This window comes from Carcharodon carcharias, chromosome 20, assembly GCF_017639515.1.
Source record: "Carcharodon carcharias isolate sCarCar2 chromosome 20, sCarCar2.pri, whole genome shotgun sequence".
NCBI lineage: Eukaryota > Metazoa > Chordata > Chondrichthyes > Lamniformes > Lamnidae > Carcharodon > Carcharodon carcharias.
The window spans coordinates 112,464,862-112,481,443 of record NC_054486.1 but is presented as its reverse complement, the minus strand read 5'-3'; the positions used below and the strand labels follow the sequence as shown (position 1 = coordinate 112,481,443).

General features: G+C 44.7%; 1 protein-coding gene across 2 annotated transcripts in view; it reads left to right on the top strand.

The window, feature by feature from the left end:
* Positions 1–16,582, top strand: part of tgfb3 (transforming growth factor, beta 3) — a 57,731-nt gene that overhangs the window by 15,114 nt on the left and 26,035 nt on the right. Inside the window, exons 2-3 of one of the 2 annotated variants that reach the window (XM_041215249.1) lie at positions 10,325–10,485; positions 15,126–15,255. In XM_041215249.1, coding sequence (XP_041071183.1) covers positions 10,325–10,485; positions 15,126–15,255 — 291 coding nt within the window. Of the gene's footprint in view, positions 1–10,324; positions 10,501–15,125; positions 15,256–16,582 lie in introns of both variants that reach the window. The other variant, XM_041215248.1, reaches the window with a different exon arrangement.

Below are 16,582 nucleotides of genomic sequence, written 5' to 3'. Positions count from 1 at the left end.
TCACACACTCTCATGAGTTGCTCCTGGAACACGGCTACATCGTTGAGCATGGGCACTTCCTCCTTCTGTTCGAAAAACCTCTCCTTGATTAGTTTCAGAGGATCTCTTAGTTGATGTCCGTACACCAATTCAAACGGAGTAAAACTGGTGGACTCATTGGGTGAGTCCCTGGTAGCAACAGAAGAAAACCTGGCCCTTTATCCCACTCATGGGATGCCTGTGACAGGAAGCCCTGATCATTGTTTTTAGGGTCTGGTGGTATCAATCTGACCCCCCTGTGACTGCGGGTGTTAAGCTGAAGACCTCAGCTGGGTCATGCCCAGGTTACCCATGACTTCCTGGAATATTCAGCACATGAAATTTGGTCTGACTGGGTCTCGGTGGGCAGTCCATACTGGGTTAAGAATTGTGTTAACTCCCTCTCCACTGTTTTAGCAGATATGGTTCTCAGGGGAATGGTCTCTGGGAAGTGGGTAGCCACGGCCAGGATGCTAAGGGTACAATAATGATATTAGTCCCCTTTTGTTCTGGGCAGGGCTCCCACACAGTCCATGAGCATCTTGCTGAATGGTTCCCTAAAAGCCACCGCAGGAATCGGAGGTGCAGGTTTTATTGCAGTTTGGGACTTTCCCACAACCTGGTAGATGTGGCAGGTTCTGCGAAACCTTACCACACCCTTGTGGAGGTGTGGCCAGTAAAAATGTGGCTGCTGCAAGCTTGGATTTTTCATATACCAACATGTCCAGCCATCAGGAATTTGTGTGCTAGCTGTAATATTTCCCCATGTACCTCGGTGACACCGCTGGTGGATCACTGTCCACTCCTCACCTGCAGGCCTGTGAGGAGTATCTCCACCTCCTTATCAGAACCTCATTTTTAATGTAGCAGCATTTAGGGGTTGCTTCTGCCTCAGCTTCAGTTTGGGCAGTCTGAGCTAACTTTTTTAACAACAGGTCAGCTTGCTGATCAACTAAGGAAGCCCCACCTATTACCTCCTTTGAGTCCTCTAGACTCCTGAAAAAGGTCTCCACTAACCAGACAGTCGGGTGATCTGTCTGCAGTGGCACTTCAGCCTCTCTGCCGGAGTTTGTCTGGCCGTAGACTGGGTCAGGGAAAATGCCATGTACTTTCTCCTGCAGCTTTTCTGTCCTCCTGACCTTGGTCAGTTTCTCTGAGACTCCTGTGAATGCTGTCACTTTGATCCCGCCCGGTCATTACTGAGATCGACCCCATCCACAGGCAGGCTGGGGATGACTCCCACAGTCACCGGTCCTGACACAAGGTTACACCCCAGGTACACCCGGTATAAGGGGTTGGGTATGTACCTCCCTTCAATACCCTTTACTTGGCACTTACTGCACTCTCTAGTAGAAGGATCATGCCTTTTCCCAGCAGTTGTGTTTGGTTGGCCCCTGTATCCCTCAGTATCACTATGAGCTCACTTGCCTCACTCTGGGGAAATGTGGCCATTCTTCCTTCTGATACAAAGTCCTTGTAACTCTCGGGTATTTTTTTGAACTCACCCGCACTCACAGTGGTGTATCTGCGGGGATTTACTGCCACAGTCAGAGCCATAACCAGGCCTGATATAGCCTCTGACTCCCATTTTCTGCATGGGGGTTTGTGAACCTCCATAAGTCCCATGGGTTTTTCCCTCAAGCTCCAGCGATCGGCACGGAGATGTCCTGCCTTGTAGCAATTGAAACACAGGCTACTTGGCTCATTCCTCTTCTCAGCACCATCCTTTCTGGCCTGAGGAGGGCCTCCTGTGTTTCTGGCCGTCCCTTCTCTCTGATGGATGGTCAGTTTCCTAACATTCTCCCACCTTCTATCCTTTTCAGTTGGTTGGGGGTGACTAGGGAAGGGTTTCCTTTGGGATGAGGGTTTGTGGACAAGCACATTATCATCAGCCAGATTTGCTGTCTGCCTGGCCCCTGTTACTCTCTGTTCCTCTGAGTTCTTATCGGGTTTGGAGTTTCTGAACTCCTTGAGGAGGATTATTTCATGAAGATTTTCAAAGGTGGTCTCAATTTTAAGCACCTGTACCCACTGGTCAAAAGCGAGCTGCTTAAGCCATTCAAATTCCAGGTACCTCTGGTCAGGCTGTTTCCGGAGGCTATGGAATTTCTGACAGTATGCCTCTGGCAATAACTGGTACGCACTTAAACTAGCCCTTTTAGCTGCCTCATAGCTTGTTACACTTGCCTCAGGCAGAGTAAGAAAGAGTAAACCTGGTGAGTTTTTCCTGTCAGTTTACTCTGCAACAGCTGGGACCAGTGTTGGGCTGAAATAAAAACAGAAAATACCGGAAAAACTCAGCAGGTCAACAGCATCTGTGGAGAGAAAGACAGAGTTAATATTTCTAGTCCGTACGACCCTTCTTCAGTATTGAGTTAGCTGCTTTAACTGCTGTGCTAACCTCTTGAAAGAGATAAGGAAGCGTCCACCTCCTTCAGCAAGCTTAGCGATTAAATGAGCAAACTTGAATACCTCAGCCCTTAACTCTGAGCCAGGAGTGTCTTCAGTGGGCACAGTGGGATCTGCCACAGTGGGATCTCTCCTTCTCAGCTCAGGCTGCTTTAATTTAAATTCCCTTTCCTTTTCTCTTTCCCTTTCCTGGAATTCTATCCCCTCTTTCTATTTCTGTCTCTGTTTTCCTCGTTCCTAGCTCTCTCTTTTTCCCTTTTCTGGAATGCTCCCTCTTCATTCCGTTCCTGCCGCTTTCTCTCCTTGTCCCTTTCCTCAAATTCCAGTTCCAGTTTCCACTGCTCTAATCTTAATTTCTCTACCACTGATTTATCTGTTTCAGTGTCCTCAATTTCCAGCTCTAGATGTTTCATCACCTGTTTTAAAACTTCCGTTTGTCTGGCTTTCGGGCAGAACTCCAGCTCTAGGTGCCAAGCTACACCTTTTAGTTCTTCCAAGGATAGAGCCCTTAACTCCACGCCAGTTATCTCACCCTGTTCTGTGAAAGCATTGCCATTGAATGTGGATATCTTAGCACTTCCGTAGTCCAGACCCAGGTTTTGCAGTTTTTAAATTGTTTTTGAAGGAACAATTTAATTTCCCCACTCCAATTATTTCCTCATTCTGTGGGAACAATTCCGGACACGAGCCCCCAATTTTGTTCTGACCAGGTGAGGAGGAGTGAACTGGCTTCCCTCTATTCAACCTCCTCAGTTGGTTCTTGTTCACCTTGTTAGTCACAACGAAGACTTAAGTTTCTTTTTCACGAGGATATGCTTTTTCCACATCAGAATGCTCACAGCTTAAATAGTTAAATATAATAAGGAGCCAATCAAACAAGGGTTTCTTGAATCAAAGAAAGAGCAGATTCATGGCCCACTACACCTGAGAAAAATAATAAAAACATGACATTGAGTACTTGGCTGCCACACACACACAGAAATAAGGGGAGTTAAAGTCCAATAAAAAAGATAAAAGAATATACGGATAAGTGTCTTATGATTGTCCTTGAGGCATAGATTTTAAAAGCTGTGGCTGATCTGAGTAAACTGGCTTCTCGATGCAGTCAGATGTAGAAGATGTTGCAATAATTATAAGATCTTAGTTTGCTAGTAGTTCTCTGGTAGAATTGGCTTCTCGAACCGGGTGGCTCACTTATTCCAAAAGAGAGAGAGGGAGATAGAGCAGCCTTCAGCCTGTTTCCTCTGCCTGTGTCACTTGTAATCTCTCTCTAGTGGCAGGGCAGCCTTGCCTTGAAATACTGCACCCATTGTGTATTTCCAAGGGGTTTTGGGTGTGTCTGTCTGTCGCAGCCATTGCTTCAATATCCAGTACTTTGCATTTTTAATGTCTCTTCCTTAGACAATTATGATGGGTGCCTGGATTATAGAAAATGTCTCTCACCTTAACCTTGAATATGGCCTTGCATTTTTAAACAGTTTGCTCTGTCTCAGTTCAAATAGCAACATGTCCTGTCAGTTGAAAGTTTTAAAATATTTTCAAAAGTAAAGGGCATAGCCTCATGATAATATAAACCCCTAGCCCCTTGATTAGACTCCAGTGAGTCTGTGACTCATTCCTAGGTAGCATTTATTTTATATATAAACCACCCAAACCCCTCGATTAGATTCCAGTCTGTAACTCACTCCCGGGTATCTGTTATTCTATATATAAACCCCCCCCCACAAACCCCTCGATTAGATTCCAGTCTGTAACTCACTCCCGGGTATCTGTTATTCTATATATAAACCACCCCGAACCCCTCGATTAGATTCCAGTCTGTAACTCACTCCCGGGTATCTGTTATTCTATATATAAACCACCCTGAACCCCTCGATTAGATTCCAGTCTGTAACTCACTCCTGGGTATCTGTTATTCTATATATAAACCCCCCAAACCCCTCGATTAGATTCCAGTCTGTAACTCACTCCCGGGTATCTGTTATTCTATATATAAACCACCCTGAACCCCTCGATTAGATTCCAGTCTGTAACTCACTCCTGGGTATCTGTTATTCTATATATAAACCACCCCGAACCCCTCGATTAGATTCCAGTCTGTAACTCACTCTGGGTATCTGTTATTCTATATATAAATCCCCCCCAAACCCCTCGATTAGATACCACCCTGTAACTCACTCCCAGGTATCTGTTATTCTATATATAAACCGCCCCCCCCCCAAACCCCTCAATTAGATTCCAGTCTGTAACTCACTCCTGGGTATCTGTTATTCTATATATAAACCACCCCGAACCCCTCGATTAGATTCCAGTCTGTAACTCACTCTGGGTATCTTATTCTATATATAAACCCCCAAACCCCTCAATTAGATTCCAGTCTGTAACTCACTCCCGGGTATCTGTTATTCTATATATAAACCCCCCCACCAAAACCCCTCGATTAGATTCCAGTCTGTAACTCACTCTGGGTATCTTATTCTATATATAAACCACCCTGAACCCCTCGATTAGATTCCAGTCTGTAACTCACTCCCGGGTATCTGTTATTCTATATATAAACCCGCCCCCCCCCAAACCCCTCGATTAGATTCCAGTCTGTAACTCACTCCCGGGTATCTGTTATTCTATATATAAACCCCCCCCCAAACCCCTCGATTAGATTCCAGTCTGTAACTCACTCCCGGGTATCTGTTTTTCTATATATAAACCCCCCCCCCAAACCCCTCGATTAGATTCCAGTCCGTAACTCACTCCCGGGTATCTGTTATTCTATATATAAACCCCCCCACCAAACCCCTCGATTAGATTCCAGTCTGTAACTCACTCCCGGGTATCTGTTATTCTATATATAAACCCCCCCGAACCCCTCGATTAGATTCCAGTCTGTAACTCACGCCCGGGTATCTGTTATTCTATATATAAACCCGCCCCCCCCAAACCCCTCGATTAGATTCCAGTCTGTAACTCACTCCCGGGTATCTGTTATTCTATGTATAAACTCCCCCCAAAAACCCCTCGATTAGATTCCAGTCTGTAACTCACTCCCGGGTATCTTATTGTATATATAAACCCCCCCCACCCCCCAAACCCCTCGATTAGATTCCAGTCTGTAACTCACCCCCGGGTATCTGTTCACAGAATCACAGAATTTTAACGGCACAGAAGGAGGCCATTCTGCCCATCATGTCTGCACCAGCTCTCCAAATGAGCATTCTGACCTAGTGCCATTGCCCTGCCTCTTCCCCATACCCTTGCACATTGTTTCTATTCAGTTCAGTATTCCATTCAAATAATCATCTAATGCCCTCTTGAATGCCTCGATTAAACCTGCCTCTACCACACTTCCAGGGAGTACATTCCAAACCACTCGCTGCATGAAATAGTTTTTTCTTACGCTACACTTGCTTCTTTTGCAATTCACTTAAATCTGTGCCCTCTCGTTCTTGATCCTTTTACGATCGGGAACAACTTCTCCCTGTCTACTCTGTCCAGCCCCCTCATGATTTTGAAAATCTCTATCAAATCTCCTCTCAGCCACCTTCTCTCCAAGGAGAACAGTCTCAACCTCTCCAATCTATCCTCATAGCTGAAGGGCAGAGTTTGCTTGTCAGCGTGTGGGGGAGGGCCCCGCATGTCAATGCTTAAAATGACACGCGGTGATGTTCGGGCGTGCATCCTGATGTCACTGCGCGACATTCCGATCTTCCGTTCAGCTGGTGTGTACCGGAATCGGCTGCGCGTCCGCCGAACTGTCAAAGGCCTGTTAAGGCCATTAATAAACTAATTAGCCAAATTAACAGTTACCTCTTCAAAAAACTCCAGCAAGTTAGTTAAACACGATTTCCCCTTTAGAAATCCATGCTGGCTCTTCCTTATCAACCCATGTTTTTCCATGTGATGACTAATTCTATCCCGAATAATTGTTTCCTGAATCTTGCCCACCACTGAAGTTAAACTGATTGCTCTGTAATTGCTGGGCTTATCCTTACAACCTTTTTTGAACAAGGGTGTAATGTTTACAATTCTCCAGTCCTCTGGCACCTCCCCTGAGTCTAGGGAAGACTGAAAGATTATGGCCAGCGCCCCTGTGATTTCTACTCTCACTTCCTTCAATATTCTTGGATGCATCTCATCTGGTCCCAGTGCCTTGTCTACTTTAATTACTGACAGTCTAATGAACACTTCCTCCTTATCAATGTTGAACCCTTCTAGTGACAGAGTTTCCTCATCTGTCACCATGACCTGGGCAGCATCTACCTCCTTGGTAAAGATGGATGCAAAGTATTCATTTAATATCTCAGCCATGGCTCCTTCATCCATGTGTAAATTCTCTTTTTAGTCCCTAATCAGCCCTACTCCCCCTTTTACCACCCTTTTACTATTTATATGCCTATAGAAGACTTAGGGATTCCCCTTTATGTTGGCTGCCAGTCTTTTCTCATAATCCCTCTTCGCTTCTCTAATTTGCTTTTTCACCTCCTCCCTGAACCTTCTGTATTCCTCTTGGTTCTCAATTGTATTTTCTACCTGACACCTGTCATAAGTGTACTTTTTCTTGTTTATCTTAATTTCAATCTCCTCTTTCATTCAGGGAGCTCTGAATTTGTTTGCCCTTTCAATGGAATATACCTTGACTGTGTCCAAACCAATTCTTTTTTGAAGATAGATTATTGTTAAGCTACATTTTTTTCTGCCAATCTTTCATTCCAGTTTATCTGGCCCTGCTCCGTTCTTGCCCCTTCGAAGTCGGCTCTCAACAAGTTAATTATTTTTACTATTGTCCTTTTCTATCATCATCCTAAAACATACAATACAATGATCACTGTCTACTAAATGTTCTCCACTGACACTTGATCTACTTGGCCCACCTCATTTCCAAGAACCAGGTTAAACAGTGCATCTTTTCTTGTTGGATTAGACACATACTGCTGTAGAAAATTCTCCTGAACACAATCTAGGAACTTTTGCCCCTCTCCACCCTTTACACTACCACTGTCTCAGTCTACATTCGGGTAGTTAAAGTCCCCCATTATAACTACTCTTTAATGCTTGCATCTCTCTGTAATTTCGCTGTTGATTTATTCTTCTACATCCTTCTCACTATTTGGTGGTCTATAGACAACACCGAGCAATGTAATTGCACCCTTTTTGTCCCTTAGCTGTAGCCAAAGTGATATCCTGACTTGGAAATATATCACCGTTCCTTCACTGTCGCTGGGTCAAAATCCTGGAACTCCCTAACAGCACTGTGGGTGTACCTACACCACGTGGACTGCAGCGGTTCAAGAAGGCAGCTCACCACCACCTTCTTGAGGGGAACTAGGGATGGGCAATAAATGCTGGCCCAGCCAGGGAAGCCCACATCCCAAGAATGAATAAAAAAAAATTGATTCTGTCCTTGAAGGCTCTGGGACATCCTCTTTCTCCAGCACAGCAATGTTCTCCTTAACCAATAGCCCAGCCTTTCCTTCCTTTCCTATTCTTCTGAACACCTTGTACCCAGGAATATTTAACACCCAGTTCTGCCCTTCCTTGAGCCAGGTCTCTGTTATCGCCACAACATCATATTTCCACATGGCAATCTGTGCCTGTAACTCCCCAGTCTTACTTACTGTACTCCGTGCATTCACATACATGCACAGTAACCCTGATTTAGATTCTGTTACTTTCTCCCTCACCCCAACTCCACCTATTAACTTACTGTTCTCTATACTAGTGCTATCTGTCCCTCCCAGTATTTTGTGCACCCTGCTATTCCTCTCTAATATTTTCTCTTGGTTCCCACACCCCTGCCGCATTAGTTTAAAGTCCTCCCAACAGCACTAGCAAAACGCCCCTCATGGAACTCAGTCCCAGCTCTGTTCAGGTGCCATCTCCCCCAGAGCCAGTCCCAGTGTCCTGGGAATCTAAAACCCTCCCTCCTGCACTACCTTTCCAGCCACACATTCACCTGCCTTATCCTCCTATTTCTGTACTCACTGGCATGTGGCACTGGGAGTAATCCAGAGGTTACTACATTAGAGGTTCTGATTGCTAATTTCCTGCCTAGCTCCCTAAATACTGATTACGGGACCACATCCCCCTTCCTACCTAAGTCATTGGTACCAATGTGTACCACAACCTCTGACTGTTCAACCCCGCCCCCCTCCCAGAAGAATGTCTTGCAGCTGCTCTGTGATATCCTTGACCCTGGCACCAGGGAGACAACACACCATCCTGGAGTCACGTCTATAGACACAGAAACACCTGCCTGTTCCCCTAACCAATGGATCCCCTGTCACTACAGCTCTTCCTTTCTACTTCCTCCTCTCCTGTACAGCCGAGCCACTCGTGGTGCCACAAACCTGGCTCTGACTGCGCTCCTCTGAGGACCCAGCACCCTCACCAGCTTCCAAAACGGAAAACTGATTTGTGAGCGGGACCCCAGGGCACTCTTGCACTACCTGCCTACTTCTCTTGGACTGCCTGGTGGTCACCCATTCCCTCCCTGTCTCTGGGCCCTTAAGCTGCGGTGTGACCACATCTCTGAACGTGCTATCCATGTAGCTCTCAGCCTCCCGGATGTGCCACAGGGACTCCAGCCGCTGCTCGAGCTCTGAAACCCAGAGCTCAAGTTTCTGCAGCTGACGGCACTTCCTGTACGTGGTCATTGAGGACACCGGTAGCGTCCATGACTTCACACATATTACAGGACACGCATTCCACTTGACTGAGCTGCCATGAATTAACTCTACTTCTCTTACGTCAATTTTATTCTACTATGGGTTATTTAAATTACTTTATTATATTGGCTCTAAATTTCCCTTATTCCTGGTGCTTCTCAGTTAAATCCAAGTTTGGCAACTTGTTTAAAAATATTGCACTTTTCTAATTTACTCACCAGTTCCTATTTACCAAGCTCGTCGCTCTTCTTTCTGAGCAAAGGTAGAAAAAGAAAGGAGCACCTCCTCCCTTCTCACCGAACTCCCTCAGTCACCAAACTCCAACTGAAGCCAAACACAGTTCTCCAGTACAGATAAAGTCAGCACTATAAGATAGCCTGTTTTTATACTCTCTCAACCTAGCCTCTGAAAACCTGATAAAGCCAGTTACCTAATTAACTAGTTGCAGCTTTGTTCCATATATAAACCATCTGAACCCCTTGATTAGGCACTCCTGGGTATCTGTTATTCTATATATAAACCCCCTGAACCCCTCGATTAGATTCCAGTCTGTAACTCACTCCTGGGTATCTGTTTTTCTATATATAAACCCCCCCAAACCCCTCGATTAGATTCCAGTCTGTAACTCACTCACGGGTATCTGTTATTCTATGTATAAACCATCCTGAACCCCTCGATTAGATTCCAGTCTGTAACTCACTCCCGGGTATCTGTTATTCTATATATACACCCCCTGAACCCCTCGATTAGATTCCAGTCTGTAACTCACTCCCGGGTATCTGTTTTTCTATATACAAACCACCCCGATCCCCTCGATTAGATTCCAGTCTGTAACTCACTCCCGGGTATCTGTTATTCTATGTATAAACCACCCTGAACCCCTCGATTAGATTCCAGTCTGTAACTCACTCCCGGGTATCTGTTATTCTATATATAAAACCTCCAAACTCCTCGATTAGATTCCAGCCTATAACTCACTCCCGGGTATCTGTTATTCTATATATAAACCACCCCGAACCCCTCGATTAGATTCCAGTCTGTAACTCACTCCCGGGTATCTGTTATTCTATATATAAAACCTCCAAACTCCTCGATTAGATTCCAGTCTGTAACTCACTCCCAATATTCTTCTGTTGTTTAGAAAATCTGGGATTGAACTCAATTGGTGATGTTACAATTTTCTGGCCTGAGGAAGAAGCAGTGACATGAAATGATAGTGTTGATTTGCTTTCCAGATGATGTCAGTTCTTGCCGTGGGATCACATCGAAGGTTTTCCGATTCAATGTATCCTCAATGGAGAAGAATGTTTCCAACCTGTTCCGGGCAGAATTCCGGGCTCTCCGTGTTCCAAATACAAGTGCAAAACGCAATGAGCAGAGGATTGAAGTGTATCAGGTAGGGACACCGATGGTGAGTTACAGACCCTCACAACTCAGCCTGTTTCTCTCCTGATCTGTGCTGCTGAGCAGAGTTTCTCAGGTTGTGACCAGGAGCAGGAACCCTGGCTCATTATCCCTCCCCTCACTCAGTCAGGAGCAGGAACCCTGGCTCATTATCCCTCCCCTCACTTAGCCAGGACATTAAGGTAATTGTAACAACCTAACTCTTTGCCCCAATTAAACAGGACCATAAGGGTTTGCAGCACAGGAGGAAGCCATTCAGCCTATCATATCTTGCCAAGCCCTTTCCTAGAATAATCCCACAACTCCAGTTCTTCCCCATTGCCCAATTTCCCCTTCAACGATATAATGGTCTCTGCCTCAGCTATTCCATTTGGAAAAACGCTCCCACAACCCTTGATGTGTAGACATCAGTTCTGGGCTCTAAACTGATCTGTTGGGCTCAGTGCCACCCAGGCTGGTGCAGCCATACAAGGAGTCATCTTTAGCATTACAAAAATTTGCTGGTTGTGTTGCTTTACTGGACTATTGAGTCAGAGATCATGAGTTCAAATCCCACCATCGCAGCTTTAGAAACTGTATTCGGTGTAAGGGTTTTGGAAATAACAGTAAAAGTGGCCATGAAGCTGTTGGATTGTTGTAAAAACCCAACAACTTTTTAAATAAAGGCCTCGATGTGACTCCAGTCGTGCATCATTTCCCACTGAAGACTGGTCTAACCAACTATTCAGTTGATGTCAAACCCCTTAACAATAGTTCAAGAAGGTAGCCCACCATCACCTTCCCAGAGCAACTAGGGATGGGCAATAAATAGTAGTTGAGAATGAATAATAAACACCAGGTTAATTGTCCTGAATAGGTGGAGCTGTCAGTGAAATGTTCTAAACTGCGAAACACCAAATCTAGAAACACAATGCACAGCTCTGGTCCATTTGTCCTTTCTATACACTCTCTGACTTAAACTTCATCTCCCAACTTTCCACTCACATATTTGAGGGAGAGGGAAAGCATTTGGGCCGGTTAGCTTGACATCAGTAGTTGGGAATGTGCTACATCTATTATTATGGATGTGGTAACAGTGCTTAGAAAATCATAATGTTATTTTGCAGCATCAACACGGATTTAGGAAGGAAAATCAGGTTTGACAAATCTGTTGTTTTTTTTGAGGATGTAATTAGTAGGATGGATAAGGGATACATGAATTTGGATTTTCAAAAAGCATATTTGATAAGGTGCCACATGAAAGAGGCTATTACATAAAACTAGGACTCATTGGGATTAGGGGTAATATATTAACAAGGATAGAGGATTGGTTAATAGACAGAAAACAGGGAATAGGAATAGGCAGGCTGCACCTAGCTGAGTACAACAAGGATCAATGCTGGTGCCTCAGCTATTTACAATCTATATTAATAAATTGAATGAGGGGCCTGAGTGTAATGTATCCAGGTTCGCTGACCAGACAAAGTTAGGGTGGGAATGCAAGCTGTGAGAAGGAGGCAAAGAAGCTGCAGAGGGATATAGGCAGGTTAGGTGAATGGGCAAGAACATGGCAAATGGAATATAATGTGGACAAGTACAAAGTTACCCATTTTGGTAAGAAAAAAAAAGTAGAATTATTTTCAGACACCCATCATAACAATTATGCAGCTCTTAAGGCTTTTCCCTGCCTGGTTGATGCTGTGCAACTACAAAGCTGAAAAAAAGAAATAATTTTATTAAGAGCTTCTATCTCACTGAGGAGGCTTCAGGCCAAACCACATCCAACAACCTGCTCCGAAAACTCTGCTCACATTTTGACAGCTGTTGACAAATGGCACCACAGCAGCTGAAACAATCCATTACATTCTAAAACAATCACCAACTTTCTAAATCAAACAATCCATAACGTTAAAAAAGTCGATTTGCCCCGCCTCTCAGTGTTAACGGATCCTTTAAAAAAATTCCAGGAAATGGATCCACAGCTTTGCCAGGAATTAATCAACTCCTCCTTGGGCTACATCCTATCTGTGTACCAAGGTTCATTCAAATCATTAGTTTTTGAGATATATTGTTTACAGACAAACAGACTAATAAACAGGATGAAAACATTACCTCCACCCACCTTCAGTGGTGGAGAAAATAAGTGGTCAGCCATTTTACAGCTCACTCAGAGAATCAGAGTTGCTGTGGCAACATGCACTTTCACCTGCATGTTGTAGTTTGGAGCTATGGATAGTGATAGTAGAGGCTCCAATTTATTTCTATCACTTGGCTAACCAGGAATTTCTCCCACTCTTACAGCCTGCCATTGGCGCGTGTTGGAAGAATTTGCAGATTGGTACTCGACTTGTTTGGCTGCGTAATGAATGCACCTTCCTTGGCCGTCAAGCCCTGAAGTGGGACTTTAACCCAGAGCTTCTGGCTCAGAGGCAGGGTCGCTACCCAGTGCACCTCCGAAAATAGAATGGATAGGAAGGACCAATTTCCCTCAGCAGAGATGTCAATATCCAGGGGGCATAGATGTAAAGTAACTGGTAGAAGGATTAAAGGGAGTGGAAGATAATATTTTTCTCAGGCAAAGGGTGGTGGGGGGCCCGAACTCACTAAATGAAGGGGTATTGGAAACTCGTATACTTTACACATTGGCCAATAAAGTATCCTGTATGCTCTCTTAACCTACCTGTCCAGTCACTCCTAAGTCCCTCTGTTCCTCTACACTTCTCAGTATCACACCATTTATTGTCAAGTCCTTTGCCTTGCTTACCTCCAAAATCCATCACCTCACACTTCTCCACACTGAATTCCATTGGCCACTTTTCTACCCACCTGACCAGTCCATCGATATCTTCCTGCAGTCTACAGCTTTCTTCCTCACTGTCAACCACGAGACCAATTTTTGTATCATCTGCAAACTTCTTAATCATTTAAATCTAAATCATTGATATATATCATGAACAGCAAGGGACCCAGCACTGAGCCCTGTGGAATCCCACTGGAAACAGCCTTTGCTGTTTCCCTTTGCTTCCTGTCACTGAGAAGATTTTGGATCCAACTTTCCCTTGGATTCCATAAGCTCTTAATTCTCTGATCAGTCTGCCATGTGGGACTTTGCCAAAAGCCTTGCTAAAATCCAGGTAGATTACATTAAATGCTTTACCCTGATTGATCCTCCTTGTCACCTCCTCAAAAAATCCAGTCAAGTTAGTCAGGCGTGATCTTTCCTTAAATGCATGTTGACTTTCCTTGGTCAATCTGTGCCTTTCTAAATGGTGCTTTATACTAAGATAAAATGCAAAATACTGCAGATGCTGGAAATCTGAAACAAAAACAAAAATTGCTGGAAAAACTCAGCAGGTCTGACAGCATCTGTGGAGACAAAGATAGAGTTAACGTTTCGAGTCCTTATGACTCTTCTTCAGAACTAAAGTAGGAATGTGGTGAAATATATACTGTTTAAGGGGATGGGACAGGTGGAGCTGGATAGAAGGCCAGTGATAGGTGGAGGCAAAGGAGAGATTGCAAAAGATTTCATAAACAAAAGGTCGAAGGGGTGTTGATGGTGGTGATACTGGCTAAAGGAGGTGCTGATGGTGACATTAAGACTAGAAAGCAGGATGAGCAACTGACTAGATGGCCCTAGTGGGGGTGCGGTGGAGGGAGGGGACAGTGTGGGAGAAAATATCAAAATAGGTTAAAAGGTGGGGATAAAATTATGAATGGAAATAAATTTTTAAAATAATAATAGAAATAGGTGGGGAAAAAGTATAATATAAAAATTAAAAAATAAATATTTACAAAGGGGATCAAAAAGGGGTGAGGATGGAGGAGAGAGTTCATGATCTGAAGTTGTTGAACTCAATATTAAGTCCGGAAGGCTGTAAAGTGCCTAGTCGGAAGATGAGGTGCTGTTCCTCCAGTTTGCGTTGAGCTTCACTGGAACAATGCAACAGGCCAAGGACAGACATGTGGGCATGAGAGCAGGGTGTTGTGTTGAAATGGCAAGCGACAGGGAGGTCTGGATCATGCTTGCAGACAGGACCATCTATCATTCCAGTGGGCCTTGTCTACTTTAGATTTGTCTAAGATGCAAAGAAATTAATTGTTCATGTGTTCATCTTTGGGGTGAAAATGTTGCTCGTTTCATTCCCTTGGATAAATAATCCTTAGTCAAAAGGAGATAATTTGCCAAGGTTTCAATTTCTGATCACTATGCAACGGAGCCTTACAGAGAATGAATGTATGGTGCCGAGGCAGGGACAATATTGGACCTGGTGTTGAAATTTGCAGCCAGGAAATCTGATGAGTCCAGTCAGGCATGTGAGGAATGGGCAGTGAAACTGGCAGAGCCTACTGAGAGACGACGCCTACAGGACGAAAGCTCAGGAATCTGGGAGAAGGGACTAGAAACTAGGGGAGGAGCTCACAAAATTGTGGGAGAGCTTCAGGAAACTAATGGAGTAGGAAGAAGAACCTGGTTGACAGGACAGAAGACTGGAGAAGGGAAACTGGTGGGAGGGTCTGGCTCTGGAAGGTTGGCAGGGAACTCAGGGAGCAGGTAGGAAACTCATGACAGCCCAGGAAGGGGTCAGGGAACCAGGTGGGGGGCATACTGACAAAAGAACTCTCGACCAGTGTTCACTGTTCCTGTTTCAGATTCTAAAGCCTGATGATCATATTGCCAAACAGCGATACATTGCGGGGAAAGTGGTCCTTACTAAGGGCATCAGCGAGTGGGTCTCATTTGATGTCACCGAGAGTGTGAAGGAATGGCTAATTAACAGAGGTGAGTTTTACATCAGAATTTTGACATATCAAGCAGAAATCGTTGTCTCAGAGACCCAGAGGAACCTTCACCATACTCATTTCTTGACAATTGGTGTTGGAATATGGTTTGTGTTAGACTATATTAGACCTGAGTTGGATTGTATTAGCTCTGCATTGGGTCATGTTGGATCTGAGTTGGATCATGTTGAATCTGTGTTGTATTATTGTTGGGTCTGTTGGATTATATTGGATCATACTGAGTTTGTGTTGGATTATTTGGGGTTTTTATTAGCCTGTGTTGGACCTGTGTTGAATTCTATTGGATCCGTGTTGGATCTGTGTTAGATTATGTTTAGTTTGTGTCAGATATGTGATGTCAAAATGGCTGAAAGCACTGGATACAGGAAAAGCCATAGCCCAAGAAGGTCCCAGCTGAGGTACTGAAGATCAGCCCTTAGGTAAGCTGTTCTAGTACAACTACAACACTGGCATTCACCTGACAAAGCATAACATTTTCCTGGTATGTCCCATCCACAAGAAGCGGGACAAATCCAGCCCGGCCAATTACTGCCCCATCAGTCTCCTCTCCATCATTAGCAAAGTGATAAAGATGTCATCAATAGTGCTATCAAGTGGCACTTACTCAGCAATAACATGCTCACTGATGCTGAGTTTTGGCTCCACTACGGCCACTCAGCTCCTGACCTCATTATAGCCTTGGTCCAAACATGGACAAAAAAGCTGAATTCAAGAGGTGGAGGTGAGAGTGACTGCCCTTGACATCAAGGCAGCATTTCATGGAGTATGGCCTCAAGGAGCCCCAGTAAAATTGGAGTCAATGGGAATCAGAGGGAAAACTCTGCACTGGTTAGAGTCATACCTAGCACAAAGGAAGATGGTTGTGGTTGTTGGAGGTCAGTCATCTCAGCACCAGGTCATCACTGCAGGAGTTCCTCAGGGTAGTGTCCTCGGCCCAACCATCATCAGATGCTTCATCAATGACTTTCCTTCCATCGTAAGGAAAGAACAGGGTTCACTGATGATTGCCCAATGTTCAGCACCATTTGTGACTCCTCAGATACTGAAGCAGCCCATGTCCACATGCAGCAAGACCTGGACAATATCCAGGCTTGGGCTGATCAGTGCCAGGCAGTGACCAAGGGAGAATCTAACCATCTCCCCATCACTAAATCCCCCACTAGCAACATGCTGGGGGTTACCATTGACCAGAAACTGGACTGGACTAGCCATATACATACTGTGGCTACAAGAGCAGGTCAGAGACTAGGAATAGTGCAATGAGTAACTCACCTCCTGACTCCCCAAAGGGGAGTCCACCAAGGCAC